This window comes from Heterodontus francisci, chromosome 23 (genome assembly GCF_036365525.1).
Source record: "Heterodontus francisci isolate sHetFra1 chromosome 23, sHetFra1.hap1, whole genome shotgun sequence".
Classification (NCBI taxonomy): domain Eukaryota; kingdom Metazoa; phylum Chordata; class Chondrichthyes; order Heterodontiformes; family Heterodontidae; genus Heterodontus; species Heterodontus francisci.
The window spans coordinates 51,633,175-51,652,310 of NC_090393.1; the positions used below are offsets into that span (position 1 = coordinate 51,633,175).

The 19,136-nt window shown below is 44.2% G+C and overlaps 1 protein-coding gene across 6 annotated transcripts in view; it reads right to left on the bottom strand.

The window, feature by feature from the left end:
• Window positions 1-19,136, bottom strand: part of LOC137382811 (citron Rho-interacting kinase-like) — a 231,080-nt gene that overhangs the window by 88,292 nt on the left and 123,652 nt on the right. For all 6 annotated transcript variants that reach the window (XM_068055259.1, XM_068055260.1, XM_068055261.1 and 3 more), the window contains 7 exons: window positions 18,245-18,370; window positions 16,557-16,652; window positions 15,561-15,677; window positions 11,855-11,964; window positions 5,401-5,575; window positions 2,577-2,774; window positions 1,869-1,922 (listed from right to left, as the gene is read on the bottom strand). In XM_068055259.1, coding sequence (XP_067911360.1) covers window positions 1,869-1,922; window positions 2,577-2,774; window positions 5,401-5,575; window positions 11,855-11,964; window positions 15,561-15,677; window positions 16,557-16,652; window positions 18,245-18,370 — 876 coding nt within the window. The remainder of the gene's footprint in view (window positions 1-1,868; window positions 1,923-2,576; window positions 2,775-5,400; window positions 5,576-11,854; window positions 11,965-15,560; window positions 15,678-16,556; window positions 16,653-18,244; window positions 18,371-19,136) is intronic.

A 19,136-nucleotide genomic window follows, 5' to 3' on the forward strand; every position in this document is an offset into this window, starting at 1 on the left:
TTGTACCAATAACAAGCTCGCCATCGAGCATGTCTTTGGATCAGCAGCAACTCCATTGGCTTGGTCATGTGCACTGAATGGATGACGGCCACATCCTCAAAGACTTGCTCTACGGCGAGCTTGGTATTGGCACGAGACCAACAGGTAGCCCACATATGCGATATAAGGATGTCTGCAAGCAAGACATCAAGTTGACTGGGATCAGTGTCGATGTATGGGAAGTCCTTGCTGCTGACCAGAATGCCTGGAGACAAGCAGTCAGGAAGGGCGTGGAAAAAGCAGAGGACAAAAGAAATGACCAATTGGCAGAAGAGAGCCTAGCGGAAGGAAAAAACATAGTTGACCTCAGGCCAACAATGTTCATCTGTGCCACCTGTGGAAGGGATTGCTACTCACAAGTCGGCCTCTACAGCCACAAAAGGGAATGTTCAAATCCGAAGTGACATACATCCTAGGCAGTCCGCCGTCTTCTGAGACGGACGAATGCCTACTATCACTAGGGATATTGTAGCTTCCTAAATCACCTTGTCTCCACAAAGATTCCATACCCTCATTTAGAGCCCCATACAAGAATTAATGAAGTTCATCACTGTACCAAGAGTATCCACCTCACTGACCAGTCATTATACATTTTCAACTCGTGGTTAAAACCAGACTAAATTCATGCTGATCAATTTACAGCACAGAACACACAAAACACTTGGATGCAATGTGAAAAAAATATTTTTTGTAGTTTCAGCTTGGTGAGTTGTCCCTTTAAATCCAGTCAGTCACAGTACACAGAGTTTAAAAGTAATCCCTAAATAAAATTCATGTCTCCCACCTAAATGGATACAAATGCCTTTTCTAAATTTTCAAATCAAATTTCAAATTCAAAACACATACTTGTGTGGTTAGTTCAGTTATGCGTCTCAACAGTCAATTATTTTTGTTACTCAAATCCACAACGGATGGGGAAATATATACAATTCCTAGGCGAGTTGGGATGAGTGGAAATGAATTAAGAGAATTGTTTAAAACTTTCAAGAGTGAATTCAGTTTTCTCAGTGGAGAGAAAAATAAATCACTGTGTAACCCAAAAGTTAATTTTAAAAAAACAGGAATTTAGTATATGAATTGCAACCTTTTATTATTTTCCTTTTGAGGATCTAGTGGACTTTTTGTAAAAATGCATGTTACATTATTGTTATTTATTCACTTGCTCATTTGCTCAATATATTTGCTTGAAAGTATAAACCTAAAAGCAGGTCTGGTGTTGCAATCTTCTTAACGCTTATTGAAGCCAGGAGATGAATCCTGCAGAAGCACTGGTTGATTCCAGGAGATAAAAAATAATCAACAAAGGTTTATTCCAGTTAGTCATCCTAGTCACAATATCAGAAGTTTACCTCAATGTCAAGGCTGGTCAAGATAATCTCAAAGTCAGTGACTGTTGGGTCTCAGCTGGGAGAGTATGCTAAAATATATAGTCAAGACTCTAGTGAGAAAAGATCCAAAATGTACCATTGGTAACTATTGCATGCGATGAATTATCATATCTACGCTTTCTGGGACCCAGATCTGAATCCAGCCACGACCAAAATTCCTCTTTGCTGGCAGAAAGTCACCTATTTGAAACAAGCTGAGCAGCTGTAAAGGTGAGGTGGTTATTGTGAGAAATGGAAAAGTTCACACAATGGAAGAAGGCACTCTACGGTTAAATTCCAATTAAAGCACAGAGTTAGATAGAGGACCAACTCATTATATACTCCATTCTCTAAGTCAGTCAGATTCCTTGATCAATCTAACGATTCAGCAAAAAACATTTAAAAAGCTTTTAATATTCATACTTGCAATCAGAGTAAACTGTTCAAGTGTTCGGTACATACTGTGCAACTCTCTCGAAGGGTTTCAAACTTGTTGTGAATTTCATCACGGTGTGCCTGAGGGAAGAGGAACAATACATCAAGATTCAACCGGGTAGCTTTTCTGCATAATAAACAACATATTCTAATGATTTATCACAAATATTAAACATATTAAAGGGAGACTTTATACAATTAAAAGTCTGTCTTTGCCATCTGTCATTGTGTATGTTTATGCATTACATTTTCCAGATGGAAGCAGATATTATTTGTAGCATTTCCTCTGACGTGATAACAAGCTGCTCCACTCCAGTGACTAAATCATTGGAAGGTAGTGGTCTGTGGGCAGCATTCACATTAACACAAAGTATAAAACAGCAGAAACAAAAAGATGACTGATACACAAGACAGTGCATGGATCTCAATTTATGCTTAGGGCAAAGCAGCAATTCACTCAAAATCTCCCTCAAATGTCAGAGATCATTTCAGATATTGCACATTTCCAAAGGCATCTCTAGTTAAAATGCACTTCATGATCATGTCGTGCCCACAGCACTCTGTAAAGAATCCGCTCTGATTGTTTCCTTGGTTACTTAGCAAATGACAGCAAATTACACTTTTCCTCCCACTACGGGCTTTCCAAAATCTCAAACAGCATCGTCCTGGAAGTCTTCCAAAAATAAACAGGTGGTACTGACCCTGCACTTAAACTGGCATGCTAGTGGTACTGACCCTCAGAGATTGGATCTCCTCCTCTGCCTCAGCAGTGGTCTCCTCCAGCTCCGCCTTAGCCGTTTGCAACTGGTTCTCTAAGGCAGTTTTTGTACTTTGCAGACTCCTAATCTGAGCTTCCTTCTCCTGCAAAGTCAACTGCAATTCATTTCCCTGTTTCTTCAGTTCTAATTTCTGCTGCTCATGTTCCAAGCTGACCTGTGGAATGGCAGAAAAATAGGACTTTTATGAAGCAAAGAGCAATGTTTGCTGCAATTTGTACTAATTTTACAACAGGTTTACTGCAAGGGCAAACAAGCTGAAATAATGTATTTATATCATTACCAGATGGCATATTATACCCTAAATTTGGCTTCCATTTAAGCAACACCACAATTTACAGATGCTGCCAGACCTGCTGAGTGTTTCCAGCACTTTCTGTTTTTATTTCAGATTTCCAGCATTGGCAATATTTTGCTTTTATTTAAAAATTCTCATCCTTGTTTTCAAATCCCTCCATGGCCTGACCCCTCCCTATCTGTGTAATCTCCTCCAGCCCCACAACTCTGAAATACCTGGGCTTAAAGCCTGGCTACATGACCACAACTAAACTAGATGGGTCAGGTCTATATTCTGAGTCCAGCATTCGGGCTCGGGTCAGGTCGGGCAAGACAGCGCTACTTCCAGTAAGTCATGGGATCAGGCTTACCCATGATTCCCCACGAAAGGCCTGCTCGGGTCTGAAATTGAAACCCGACCCGAGCCCGACAGAATCACATTCGACCCGAGCCCGACCGAGTCCTTTGATTTTTTTTCCCGCACCCGACACGACCCGACCACCGGAATGAAGTTGATTATATTAAAGAGGTTGTGCCCTACCTTGGATGGAAATCGCTCACTGCAGACTACTGCAGAGTCTGGATGCACATTTCCCGCCTTGACGTCCTGGCTGACACCGTGTCCGACACAGCCCGACCTGACCCGAGCCTGAATGCCAGATCCAGAAGTGCGACCCGACCCGAACCCAACACATGTCGTCGGGCCCAGTCCGGGCCTGGTAGCCATGCTCTATTCCCCACAACTCCATCTGCAGGAATAGTCTGCTGACGGAATGGATGAATGATATTCGTGTTGGGTTGGGTCGGGCATGAAAAAAAATTGAAGGACTCGGGCTTGGGTCAGGTTTCAATTTTATACCCGAGCAGGCATTTCCCTGGGCTCCTCTAATTCTGGCCTCTTGAGCATCCCCAATTTTAATCGCTCCACCACTGGCGGCCATGTCTTCAGCTGCCAAGGCCCAAAGCTCGAATTCCCTTCCTGAACTTCTCCACCTTTCTACCTCTCTTTCCTCCTTTAAGAAGCTCCTTAAAACTCATCCCTTTGACAATGCCGTTGGTCATCTGCCCTCATATCTCATGTGGCTTGGTGTCAAGTTCTACTTTATCACATCCCAGGAGGCAGAGGGTAATGGTCGAGGACTGTTTTTGCGATTGGAAGCCTGTGACCAGTGGTGTACCACAGGGATCGGTGCTGGGACCCTTGCTGTTTGTAGTGTACATTAATGATTTAGACATGAATATAGGAGGTATGATCAGTAAGTTCGCAGATGACACGAAAATTGGTGGTGTTGTTGTAAATAGTGAGGAGGAAATCCTTCGGTTACAGGGAGATATAGATGGGCTGGAAAGATGGGCGGAGCAGTGGCAAATGGAATTTAATCCTGAAAAGTGTGAGGTAATGCATTTTGGGAGGACTAACAAGGCAAGGGAATATACAATGGATGGTAAGACCCTAGGAAGTACAGAAAGTCAGAGGGACCTTGGTGTACTTGTCCATAGATCACTGAAGGCAGCAGCACAGGTAGATAAGGTGGTTAGGAAGGCATATGGGATACTTGCCTTTATTAGCTAAGGCATAGAATATAACAGCAGGGAGGTTATGATGGAGCTATATAAAACGTTAGTTCGGCCACAGCTGGAGTACTGTGTACAGTTCTGATCACCACACTACAGGAAGGATGTGATTGCACTGGAGAGCGTGCAGAGGAGATCCACCAGGATGTTGCCTGGGCTGGAGCATTTCAGCTATGAAAAAAAGAGACTGAAAAGGCTAGGGTTATTTTACTTGGAGCAGAGAAGGCTGAGGGGGGACCTGATTGAGGTGTACAAGATTATGAGGGGCATTGATAGGAGGAAACGTTTTCCCTTAGCGGAGGGGTCAAGAACCAGGGGGCATAGATTTAGGGTAAGGGGCAGGAGGTTTCGGGGAGATTTGAGGAAACATTTTTTCACCCAGAGGGCGGTTGGAATCTGGAACGTGCTGCCTGAAGAGGTGGTGGAGGCAGGAACCCTCACAACATTTAAGAAGTATTTAGATGACCACTTGAAACGTCATAGCATACAGGGCTATGGGCCAAGTGCGGGAATATGGGATTAGAATAGTTGGGTGCTGTATGATCGACACAGACATGATGGGCCGAAGAGCCTGTTTCTGTGCTGTATAACTATGACCCTACGAAGAACCTGAGCATTTTTTAATTACGTTAAAAACCAGATATACATACAAGTAGTTGTTGTCAACTTCCAGTTTTCCCTATCTTTCAGAGGGATCATGTATTGGTTAAAGCAAATTAGTCATCAAAACCAGAATCCCAGTGCTATCTATGGGAAACTTATCAAAATTGATGTGTTTACACTAGTAAAAATATATATGTTTCCAAAAGCATGTCGCCATTATTAACCAAATAACAGACATCTGTTACCATTTCACTCCATTGACCCTGATTGTTCACTTGGATGTAGAGGCTACATTTATTTTTTGGTTATCAACATTTGTGTGTTCTCACCTCCCTGAGCTTGGTCTCAAGCTCCAGCAGTTTGTTTTTGCTACTTTGTTCATCCTGGTTGATTTTATCCATTTGTTCCTCCAGTTTCTGGTTGTGAGCATCCAGCTTCCCCGCCTGAGTCTCCAAGTAAAACTTCTGCTGCCTGAGCTCTGCAATCATCTCTTCCTGTGCCTTCCTGCCATGAAATTTCGACAGTTACAATCATAAACAACGGCTGCACAAAGTAGCTAGCCAGGCAGAAGGACAGTGGTTGACCAAGACAGCATCCTTCAGAAGGCTTGCTTATGGTTAAGCAACACTTCATTTTGTTTATTTATTTGACATATTTCCATTTGCCCCTCATTTTACTGTTCCTCAGATTGTAAACTATCAATCCAGCTCAAAGAAAAAGAAAGTCTTGCATTTATTTAGCACCTTTCATGACCACAGGATATCTCAAAGCACTTTACAGTAAGCTAAGTACTTTTGAAGTGTAGTCACTGCTGTAACGTAGGAAACGTGGTAGCCAATTTGTGCACAGCGAGATCCCACAAACAGCAATTTGATAATGACCTGATAATCTGTTTTTGTGATGTTGATTGAGGGATACATTTTGGCCAGGACACCGTGGATAACTCTGCTGCTCTTTAAAATTGTGTGAGGGGATCTTTTACCTCCCCTTGAGAAGGAAGATGGGGAGTCGGTTTAACGTCTCATCCAAAAGACAGCACCTCCAACAATGCAGCATTACCTTAGTACTGGGGGAGTGGTGGAAGACAGCAACTTTCACTGGTCCTCCTGTTACAGTAAGTTTTCCAATTTGAAAACCTGTGAACTAATGCTGTCAAGGCGGCAACTGAACCTCGGTCCAAGCAGTGAAAACCCACTGGAAATGGATTCTCTCGGGGACAACAAAGCTGAGAAACAGGACCAGCAACAAGAATATACCAGCTCAATGTTGAAGGCCTATCCTGGGCAAAATGTGAGCTACTTGCAAAAGACCTCTCTGACAGGAATGTGAACACAGTCACCATACAAGAAAACCACCTCACAGACCACTCCAACCATCGAGCCCACATTCCAGGGTACCAACTCATTGCAAGCAGGGATAATAAGACATACGCCTAGCCACCTATATCAAGGAAAGCCTCACTAAAGATGCAGAAGACCTAAAATCAGATGATCTCTACTCCATCTCCATCAAAGTAGCTAAGCTGATTACAAGTGTCAACAAGCCACCAAATAATCGTTGGCCAAACATTGTAATACAGCCTGCAGCACACCCACCCATCTACACTAGTGACTTCAACAGCCAACATCACATGTGGGCGTAACCCAACAACAAAACTGCAGAACTGTCATACTGGACATCCATGCATGACTTCAAACTTGTGTGCAGTGCAAAGCAACCTGGCACATTCCATTCCGCCAGGCGGAAGAAGGACTACTCACCTGATCTTTGCTTCACAACCCATTACAGCAACAGCCAACCGCCGATGTACTCCAGACAAGTGCTGCCCAGCCTCCCGCACTCCTAACATTGCTCAAGCCTCATCCACATCGGCTTCAAACTACCATCCATAAATTCAAAGCCAAAGTCGTGCTGGAAACTGCAGAAGGGCAACTGGGATGCCTACAGCAGATACATAGAAATTTACATAACCGGATCCCACCCCTCCCCGAAAACCACAATCGCATCACTTGACTTTTCAAACTGGCAGCCCCAACTTTATTTCCCAGGGTTTCAGCAAAACCTTTAGCCCTTGTTGGACCCCAGAAAGTGAATGGCTCCTCAAAGAATACAGGGAAAATGAGGACCCTGACGTGGCAACAGGACTCCTCAAGTCCTTTGATTAAGGACACCTCATAAGACGGTGGGAAACAGTGGAGAACATTGACTTCATACACTCAAGCCAAAAGGCGCGGAAACTCCTGCGCTGCCTGGGGTCAGCTGAGCATCAACCACACCAGCGGCCCGGAGTCAGCGCTGATGCCATCACTTCATAAGTCCTAACAAACTCAAAGATATCGGTCAGCAGGAAAGATAAAATGGTAAAAGCAGCCCTGATAGTCTCTCAAGACTGTTCCAGGGCAGACAGACTTCTCAAGCCCTTACACACGAGAGGAGGTGGACAGCGCCCTGTCGGCTGCCAAGCCAGGCAAAGCAGCAAGGAGTGAGTGATTCACCCAGAATTCCTGAAGAACATTGGATCACAGGGAAGGAAGTGGCTAGCAAAGCTGCTTACCAACATCCATAGCACAGGCATCATCCCAAACATCTGGTGCCAATTTAAGATAGTGGCCATTGCCAAGACAGGAAAACCACTCAATGACCCATGCAGCTACCGCCCCATCGCCCTGCTCTCAACAACATATAAGACGGAGTCCTATCCTGGAAGCAGCGATGGCCCCCTCCCCCGCCTGACCCAACAGGCACGCTTTCGCAGAGGCCACAACTGCTCTGAGCAGGGTCTGACACTGAGGCCAGTTTTCAGATAGGCCTGAAGACTGGAACCGCCTTTGTTAACTTATCCTGTGCCTATGACACAGTGTGGTGTGAAGGGATGCTGCTGAAACACTCCAAAATCATCTGCTGTTTGAAAACCCAACAATTAGTCAACTCCATGGTCAGCAACAGATAGTTCTGTGTGCACCTTGGAGATCAAATCAGCCACACATGCATAACCAACAATGGACTCCAACAGGGATCAGTTCTTGCACCGGCCCTCTTCAATATAAACACCAGTGACCTCCCTCCCAAAGTCACGGCTCTTCATATATTCTGACGACTTGGCCCTGACTTTCCAGGCTAAAGAACTCAGGACACTGAGAAAACACCCACTGAAGTTCTATATTCTCTGGAAGCCTACTTCAGAAAATAGACATTCTGACCAAATGCTGCCAAGACGGTCATTTCAGCCTTCCACCTGAGCAACTCGAAGGCCAGGGAAGAATTTCACATCCAATTCTGCGGCTGACCACGACTCAACACCAAAATACTCTTGACCGTACATGGACCTACCGGTAACACCTCCAGAACATTAGAGCCAAGCACAAGACAAGAGTGAATCTCTGTAGGAAACTGGCGGGTAACACCTGGGGCAGCACAGCGCACACTGCTTCACTCACCCTGGTCTACCCAACAGCAGAGTACTGCTGCTCAACCTGGTTCAGGAGCCACCACACAAACTTGGTCGATATCCACCTCCAGGAAATCATGAGGATTATTTCTGGAAGGTTGAGACCAACATTGCTCAAGTGGCTTCCTATTCTAGCATATATTGAACCTCCTGATGTCTGCAGGGAAAACGTTCTTCTCAAAGAACACCACCGGCTGAAAGCTAACGAAACACTCCCATTGATACACAACCTCAAAATCCCATGCACTCGCCTGAAATCTCGTAGCCCCTACTGGAACACATACCACACCCTACAAACTGATGACAGCCCTACCTCTCAATGGCACACCTCCTGGTAGACTGCTAACATCACCAACCGCAACCTGGTAACTGACCAGAGTGGTGAAGTCCCAGATTTCAACCTGCCACAGAAAATTTGGACAACCCTCAACTGCATGAGGATGGGCCAGGGAAGATGTGGCCACTTGCTCCACAAGTGGAACACGAGGACTAGTTCAGATTGTGATTGTGGTATCCAAGTCAGACCATCGCCCACATATTGAACTCTTACCCTGAGGGATCCATTCCTGGTGGCATCACAACCATTCACACTGCATCAGCTGAAGCTGCTGAGTGGATTGTTAACCTTGACATCGAATTATAACTGCTTCCCTAGTCACACGAATATATACACCTCAGTACTACACTGGAGAGCCAGCTTTGATTTTTGTGCTCAAGTCTTAAATGGGACTTGAAGCCACAACCAACTGAGCCACAGCTCACACTAAACCCACCTTGTAAAAAATAGGTAAATTTGGTTAAATTTGTTTTGGTGAATTTTGTGTTCATCAAGGTGAGTGACAAAAGAGACCATTAACTCCAGACTCAACCATTCATAACACTGTTCTTGCTGGCTTCCTATCTTTCACTTTCTGCAAACTTCAACTTGCCCAAAATTCTTGTACTGAACAAACCTAGTTTACCAATCACCCTTGTTTCACATATCTACAGCGGCTGCCTATACCCTCAACAATTCAAACTCTAAATCCTCATCCATAAATCCTTCCAATTACCTTGCTCTATCTCTTGCTATGACCAAGGCAGGAGTAATGCACTGTTAATTCAGACCCGCTACTCCACAGGTAACTGCATATTAGTAGTTTCCCACTTACCAGAAAATAGCCAAATTAAACACAATTTGTCCCCCAGAAAAAAGCACACCAAACCAGGTTTCTTTAAACAACAACAAAATGAATTAATAAACTAGATCTTAAACAATAATGAAATAACTCTATATGTGAAAAGAGTCTTTTAAAACTTCTTATTCTTCCTAACCCTCAAGGACACACATACATTCAAAAATAAACGGTTAACCGGGGGAAAAGGATGTTTTGGTTTACAGCTGTTTAAGAATAAAAAAGGAAAAAATAAAATGATTTGAGGTTCATCACTTTCGGGTAGGATGTTTCCAGTAAGGTGAGGTGTCCCAGAGTCGAATAGTCGGATGCCACTCGAAGTCTCTCCAGGCAACATTGATGAACAGTCTGTGATGGGTAGGCTTTCAAGGCAATTTGTCTACAGCAGGCATCACACAGGTCTTTCAGCAAAGGGTGTATCAACAGGTCGACTTGCTTTAAAGTAGCAGTCTAGCAATAGAAGCTTTCTTGATTTTTCAGGATCTCCCAAAATACTACAGGCAACAGGAATCACTCCTGAGGCAAGGATTTATCTGCTACCTTTAAAATGCAGGGCTTCCTCTCTGCAAAGCAGTCTTCCTCCACAAAGGGTAGTAACTCCTCTTTTCCTGGGTCTTTTCTCTATCCAGGGGTATTTTCCTCTCAAGGCAGACCACAGACACACCTCAAATGTAGGATTTCTTTCCAAGAGATGCAAGTCTTCCTTTTCAGAGAGATGTCTTTTTCTCTGCTCTGCAAGCAGGTCCCAGCCAGATTTCGCTGCTTGCTGCCTGTCCAGCTCACTGCTCTTTCACAACTCAAAAGCGAAACTGAAACGCTAAGAATCAAGTCGTGACCTGTCATTCCCCTGCTAGGTTGCTTGGAAACAGGTGCCTTGCAGTCTGTGTTTCACTTAGTTCGAACACTAAGTTTTAGCATTCAATGTTCAGAGAAAAATCCTTTTCCTCAGTTTTTAAAAACACAGAATTCTAAACTTTCAATAAAAAACTCTTGTAACACTACCACAATCACATCCAGCTATACTTCCTGCCAAATGCTCTGCTCCTTTAGCTCTAGTCATCTGACCATTTAGCCACCTCTGTCCTAATCTTTGAAACCGCTTCCCTAAAATCCTCTGCAGCTGCACCACTCTCTATACCTTAAAAACCTCCTTGCAAACCATCCTAACCTCTTTCTTTCTGGTTTGATGTCTGTTTCATTACACCCATTTGTGAAGTATCTGGGGATTTTTACTTTTCATGTTAAAGGTCTTATACAAATGCAAGCTGCTGTGGTACTGGTGCTGGAGTATTGCTTTTGTTTTCAGTATCTAGTATCAGCATCAAGTAATATTAGGAATAGCGTGGTCATGCAGAATAAACCTTCCTGCATCTGACCCAACATTTTACTTCAGCTACAACCTCAGAAAAGCACATTCAGTGTGACATTTTTTCATCCCATTGCCAACCATATTGTGATCTTGGAGTGAATGTCAATTTTAATGCTGAATTAAAGGCTAGTGCTGTGGGCCAGTGATCAGCTCCACTGCTTTGTGGTGAATGGATGACAAATTTGGATCTTATTGCAGGGATTCATCTGTTTTTGAAACTGGATCCTGTGCTTTGTCCATTTTTAACCAGGTCCAATGGCAAGTGGTGACTAAATTAATCAATTTATCAATACAATAGTTTCTGGGACTTTTACTGGTTCTTTGGCAATTATATTTTTCAGTTAGTTACACAAATCAGCTGCCATGTTTATGCCTACTAAAAACTGAGTTGAGATCGACTCATTCCATACAAGACCCTACTGAGAAGATGCTCACGTCCTTAATTTAGACTGGCTTTAAATCCAAGTGGTGGAAGGTCAATATGTACCAGTCCTGCTCACCCAACAAATATACTTCTCTTGATTTATCTTTCTTTTCCCTTTTGTTTACATCTGCCTTATTTTGTTGCATGTTTACTCCCCATCTTTCCTGCCAGGTCTGACCACACAAAGATTAGATGTTGCCCTCTGTACAATTACTGTTTTATGAGACAGCAACTTTAAAGAACAAAGTGAGAGGAAGTTAAATAAAGGAACTGAGTCTGACAATTAAACCATAGGATACTGTCAATATAATTAACACTATATCCATGTATTTATTGTACAGACATGACACCAGAGTCCAAGACTCACATGCTTCTCTGAGTGAAGATGCTACTGTTTGCTGCAAGTTTGTTTGCCTCGGAGAGCTCTGCCACCCTCTGCTCCAGAGACTTTATCTTGGAGTCCATGGCATTTATAGTCTGAAATATGAAATGCATTACTGTCAGTTTAAGACCAGGATCAGACAACAAAATCCAAGCAGTAGCGAGCAGGACAAAAGCCCAAATGAGAGAAACCATTCTATCTGAGACCTGGTCACCAGAAACAATAATGGCAAACCCAGCCCTGACCACCCTGCAAAGTCTTCCTTACTAACATCTGGGGGCTTGTGCCAAAGTTGGGAGAGCTGTCCCACAGTCTAGTCAAGCAATACCTGACATAGTCATACTCACCGAATCATAACTTGCCAGCAATGTCCCAGACACCAGGATCACCATCCCTGGTTATGCTCTGTCTCACCGGCAAGACAAACTCACCAGAGGTGGTGACACTGTGGTGTACAATCTGGAGGGAGTTGCCCTGGGAGTCCTCAACATTGACTCCAGACCCCATGAAGTTTCATGGCATCAGATCAGGTCAAACATGGGCAAGGAAATCTCCTGCTGATTACCACCTAACGACCCCTGCCCCCCACCCACCCAACTTCGGCTGCTGAATCAGTGCTTCTCCACTTTGAACACCAATTGAAAGAAACACTGAGGGTAGCAAGAGCACAAAATGTACTCTGGGTGGGGCACTTCAATATCCATCACCAAGAGTGGCTCGGTAGCACCACTACTGACCAAGCTGGCTGAGTGCTAAAGGATATAGCTGCTAGACTGGGTCTGCAGCAGATGGTATGGGAACCAACAAGAGGGAAAATCCTACTTGACCTCGTCCTCAACAACCTACCTGTCGCAGATGCATCAGTATTGGTAGGAGTGACCAAAACACAGTCCTTGTGGAGACAAAATCCCATCTTCATATTGAAGGTACCCACCATGGTGTTGTGTGGCACTACCACCGTGCTAAAGGGGATAGATTACGAACAGATCTAGCAACTCAAAGCTGGGCATCCATGAGGTGCTGCAGGCTATCAGCAGCAACAGAATTGTATTCAACCACAATCTGTAACCTCCTGACCCAGCATATCCCTCATTCTACCATTACCATCAAGCCGGGGTACCAACCCTGGTTCAATGAAGAATGTAGGAGGGCATGCCTAAAAATGTGGTGTCAACCTGGTGAAGGTACAACACAGGACTACTCGCATGCCAAACAATGGAAGCAGCATGCAATAGACAGGGCTAAGCGATCCCAAAGCCAACAGATCAGATCTAAGCTCTACAATCCTGCAACATCCAGTCGTGAATGGTGGTGAACAATTAAACAACGAACAGGAGGCGGAGGCTCCACAAACATCCCCATCCTCAAAGATGGGAGAGCCCAGCACATCAATGCAAAAGACAAGGCAAAAACATTTGCATCCATCTTCAGCCAGAAACATAGAAACAAATAAAAATAGGAGCAGGAGTAGACCATTCGGCCCTTCGAGCCTGCTCCGCCATTCAATATGATCATGGCTGATCATCCAAACTCAGTAACCTGTTCCCGCTTTCTCCCCGTATCCTTTGATCCCTTTAGCCCTAAGAACTATAACTTTTTCTTGAATGTATTTAATGATTTGGCCTCAACTGCTTTCTGTGGTAGAGAATTCCACAGGTTCACCACTCTCTGGGTGAAGAAATCTCTCCTCAACTCAGTCTTAAATGGCTTACCCCTTATTCTTAGACTGTGACCCCTGGCCCTGGACTCCCCCACCATCGGGACCATCCTTCCTGCATCTAGTCTGTCCAGTCCTGTTAGAATTTTGTAGGTTTCTATGAGATCCCCGCTCATTCTTCTAAACTCTAGCAAGGGCCAAGTGGCTGATCCATCTTGGCCACTCAGCACTCCTGAGGTCCCCAGCATCACAGCTGCCAGTCTTCAGCCAATCCAATTCATTCCATGTGATGTCAAGAAACGACACTGGATACTGCAAAGACTATGGGCCCTGACAATATTATGGCAATAGTACTGAGGACGTGGGCTCCAGAACTAGCCACGCCCCTAGCCAAGCTGAACTAGTACAGCTAAAACACTGGCATCTACCCGGCAATATGGAAAATTGCCCAGGCATGTCCTGTGCACAAAAAAGCAGGTCAAGTCCAACGCGGCAAATTACCACCTCATCAGTCTACTCTCAATCATCAGCAAAGTGATGGAAAGGGTCGTCGACAGTGCTATCAAGCGGCACTTGCTTAGCAATAACCTGCTCACTGATGTTCAGTTTGGTTTCTGCCAGGGCCACTCAGCTCCTGACCTCATTACAGCCTTGGTCCAAACATGGACAAAAGAGCTGAACTCAAGAGGTGAGGTGAGAGTGACTGCCCTTGACATCAAGGCAGCATTTGACCAAGTATGGCATCAAGGGGCCCTAGCAAAACTGAGTCAATGGAAATTGGGGGAAACTCTCCGCTGGCTGGAGTCATATCTAGCACAAAGGAAGATGGTTGTGATTGTTGGGGGTCAATCATCTCAGTCCCAGGACATCACTGCAGGAGTTCCTCAGGGGAGTGTCCTAGGCCCAACCATCTTCAGCTGCTTCATCAATGACCTTCCCTCCAACACAAAGTTAGAAGTATGGATGTCCGCTGATGATTGCACAATGTTCAGCACCATTCAAGACTCCTCAGATACTGATGCAGCCCATGTCCATATGCAGCAAACCTGGACAACATGCAGGCTTGGGCTGTTAAGTGGCAAGTAACATTTGCACCACACAGGTGCCAGACAATAACCATCTCAAACAAGAGGGAATCTAACCATTTCCCCATCACATTCAATGGCATTACCATTGCTGATTCCCCCACTATCAACATCCTGGGGGGTCACCATTGACTAGAAACTGAACTGGACCAGCCACATAAAGGCTGTGGCTACAAGAGCAGATCAGAGGCTCGGAATTCTGCGGCAAGTAACTCACCTCCTGACTCCCCAAAGCCTGTCCACATCTACAAGGCACAAGTCAGGAATGTGTTGGAATACTCTCCACTTGCCTGGATGGGTGCAGCTCCAACACTCAATAAGCTCAAGACCATCCAGGACAAAGCAGTTTGCTTGATGGCACTCCATCCACCATCTTCAACATTCACTCTCTCCACCACCAATGCAGTGGCAGCAGTGTGTACCATCTACAAGTTGCACTGCAGCAACTCACCAAGGCTCCTTAGACAGCACCTTCCAAACCCGTGACCTCTGCCACCGAGAAGGACAAGGGCAGCAGATGCATGGGAACACCACCACCTGCAAGTTCCTCTCCAAGTCACACACCACCCTGACTTAGACCTATATCTCCGTTCCTTCACTGTTGCTGGGTCAAAATCCTGAAACTCCCTTCTTAACAGCACTGTTGGTGTACCTACACCTCAAGGACTGCAGCGATTCAAGGCAGCTCACCACCAACGTCACAAGGGCAATTAGGGATGGGCAATAAATGCTGGCCTAGCCAGCGACGCCCACATCCCACAAATGAATTTTAAAAATCTGAGAATCGCAGTCTATCTTGAGAATCAGCCATATAGAATCAATAACAAAAGCCAATTTTTTTTTTTTGCAGCAAATTCAGCCCATGGTTAGATTTTTCAGTTTCTCTTCAGTCAGAGCTAAACATTTTCAGTCACTCTAAGCTTTGCTTTAATGTTAATTTCTCACATACCGCTTTCTGATCGTCTATCAATTTGCACTTTTTACGCAAGTCCTCCTCATGCTTGAGGCGAGAATCTTCTAAGGACTCCTTATTTGCAATGCCCATCTTCACCTGAGCTTCCATAACCTATGAGAGAGTACAACAAAAATAAGAACAGAAGACGGATACCTTCGAGTCATTTTGCATCTTCAGGAAACTTGCTTCCCTCAACTCCCCTGGTTGCACCCATTATTTTCTTCATTCAAACTAAAAGAACAAACAAAGCCATTAGTTGCTGTTTTCAGCTCGGATACTTGCTCTACATTTAAGATTAGTTAATTAAACACTAATAAACTCCAGTGGGGCCTCAACTGGAGTATCATGTCCAATTCTGGACACCGCACTTTATGAAGAATGTAAAGGCATTGGAGACGGTACAGAAAAGATTTACGAGAATGGTTCCAGGGATGAGAGGTTTCAGTTATGAGAACAAATTGGAGAAGATCGACAGGAGATTTGATAGAGATGTTCAAACTCATGATTGGCCTGGACAGAGTAGATGGGGAGAAACTGTTCCAAATGGCCAAAGGGTCAAGAACCAGAGGACACCAATTAAAAGGTGATTGGCAAAAGAACCAGAGGCGACATGAGGAAAATCGTTTTTACATAGCCTTCAAAAGGGTACTGGATAATTATCTGCCGAGAAAGAATTTGCAGGACTATGGAGAAAAAGGTGGGGGAGTGGGACTAGCAGAGTTGCTCTTACAGAGAGCCGGCATGGGCACGATGGATCGAATAACCTCCTTCTATGCAGGTGACCATTTTACGATTCTACTTAATAGATTGAATGAAAGGAAGAATGCTGAAGATGGCTAGCAGAAATTGTAGAACTATCGCTGCTCATACAAGGCATTGTTCCAAACTGGTCTGATAACTATATCAACCTAATCCCCTGGAGAACAGTACAAGATATTTGCTGCTATTGCTAAAGAATCAAATCTCTATTATTCATTTTCTGTCTCTTGCCTTCATTTTATCCTCATAGAGCTGTTCTTTCTGTCGAAGGTTGGTTTCCATGCGTTGTGCTGTTGCCTGGGCCTCACACCAGCTCTCCTCCAACTCCTATATTTGGATAGAGTGGGATCATTGTAAACAACATAACAAACACAGTTCTGTTGTTCTTATGCTGGCATCTATAGGTAGAAGTACCCATATCACAATCTTTATGGAACTAAAACTTAGCTATTATCCAATCTTTGTGCAAACAAGCATCAGACACCAACTCTTTTCAGAACATAATTGTCTTGCACTTCGTACATATTGCCAAAGCTCAATAAACAACTCAGTGAAGACTTAAATTTCCTCAGGCAACTCATTCACAAAAACATTAAGTAGCATACTGCCTCAGGCAGCACACCAGCACAGCATGAGCCACCTTTATCTGCTCAGTATATAGGACGGCAGTGTGCTGGACACTGAAACATACCAAGTCAAAAGACCACTGCAAGACTGGTTGAAATCTTGATCTTAAATCACAACAGGCATCCCTAGAATGAATGAAAGAGGATGGAGAAGCACAACCCTCGCAATCAAGAGAGCTCAGACATGAGTGACTGAAGATGTTGGTGGCAGATTCAGAAACTTAGTATCAGTAGGAACACTGGAGTAGACAAAGTTCATTTAGAAAATCTAGGTCTTTTTCAGGACTCACTGTGACCATTTATCCATTTGCTTTCTTCCCAAAAGCCTATAATCCCTTTAATGTTTGTTGATTCAGGAACCTGCCCCATTCGTTTATTAGTATTCTAAATGACTGCACTGCTTGGCAGACTATTGTTTTATTCTTTCATGAAATGTGGGCATTGCTGGCAAGGCCAGAATTTTTTGCCCATCCCGAATTGCCCTTAACAACTGAGTGGTTTGTTTACCATTTCAGCAGGCAGTTAAGAGTCAGCCACATTGCTGTGGGTCTGGAGCCTTATGTAGGCCAGACCAGGTAAGGACAGCAGATCTTCTTCCCTAAAATTAACTCTAGAAGCCACGTTGCACAGCACGCTTAGGACACTAATAATTTTCTTTATAACCATAGACGCCTCTTGTTCCTCCTCCCAAGTTCACCTTTCCATTCTTTTAATAATTTTCCAATGAGAATGAATTTTGAGTGTAGCAATGATACAGAACAAGGCTTTACGACAATCAGGATGACACCCAATCCAGTGCACTACACTGTTTACCATATCAAGGTACCAGACAGCAGAATCAAAAAACTGCCACTAATTCAACACTTTAATCCGGGCACACATCCACTACAGTGTTAAGTAGCATACCAGTCTCAGCACACCGGTACAGCATGAATCATCAATGCAGGGAAATCAATTCAATTTTCTTGCTCTTCCCTCTCCAAGTCTGCAGTGGGAAGCTACAGGTGGAACGAAAATGGGAATGAATCATTACCAGACCACACTCACGTCTTACCAGTGGTCAGCACGAACAACAGTGTAGCAAAGCCTTACAACGGGTCACCTGTCCACTCAGCCAGGTGAGGAACGTGGCCCTGTAAAAGCAACGCTACTGAGGAGGGGGTGGCGGGGGAGCATTACATCATACTCTCTTCCCATTATCTTCCTAGCAGGTACCTTTCCCCTTGCACTGCTAGTTTGACTCGCTAATTATCACTGAACGTCTCTCCATCACTGTCAACGTCATACACGTACCAGGATTTTCTGAGCCATTTGTTGGATCTGCTGAGATTTTGTCTGCAAATCCTCCTTCAGCTTATTTTCTCTGCGCTCCACCATCTCAAGCCGCTTCACTTGGTTCTCCAGAGACTTGCGACGCTCCTGCAATTATCAACACATCAGAAATTTCTACTGGTTCTGCAGTAATGTATACACAGGGTGTTAACACACTACTACCCAACAGAGTGTGATAATAGGCCATTTGCCAGTCATTTCACCCACACTACTAAACTCTGACTTAAATGCATATAAACGTAACAGAAATAACACAGCAATTTCTAAGTGTTATTAATACCTCTAACCTATTAAAGAAGTGCCCACATATCGCACTGTATGTTAAGTGGCTTGATGATAATGTCAACAAAACTTCTACAACTAAAAAGATAAATCACTTATCAAAGCTGTAGTCAACGCTGCTCTTAAAGCACAAATATCATGTCTGTGTCTTCAAAGAGCATTAAACCTTACAGGAAAATGTTAATGGATCTTGTACATTTTAAAAGCACATAGAGTCATTTAAATCAGATGACTTCCCACCCATAACATAACAGCTCAATACAAAAACAAACAAACTTGTATTTATATGGTGCCTTTCACAACCTCAGGAAAGCACTTCACAGCCAATGAAGTACTTTTGAAATGAAATCACTGTTGTCATATAGGAAAGTGTTTCTTTTCCATCAGAAATGTCCAACATGCAACGCTTAACAGCATTGAATTTAGGAGGGGGGACGGGGGGGGGGGGCAGGAGTGGAATTCAGACAGCACAGGCCCTAGACCTCTGCCAATGGTGAGGTGAAGGAGTGAGGGGAATGCACAAGTCGCCAGAGTCTGACAGAGATAACTCAGTAGTAGTTATAATGCTGAG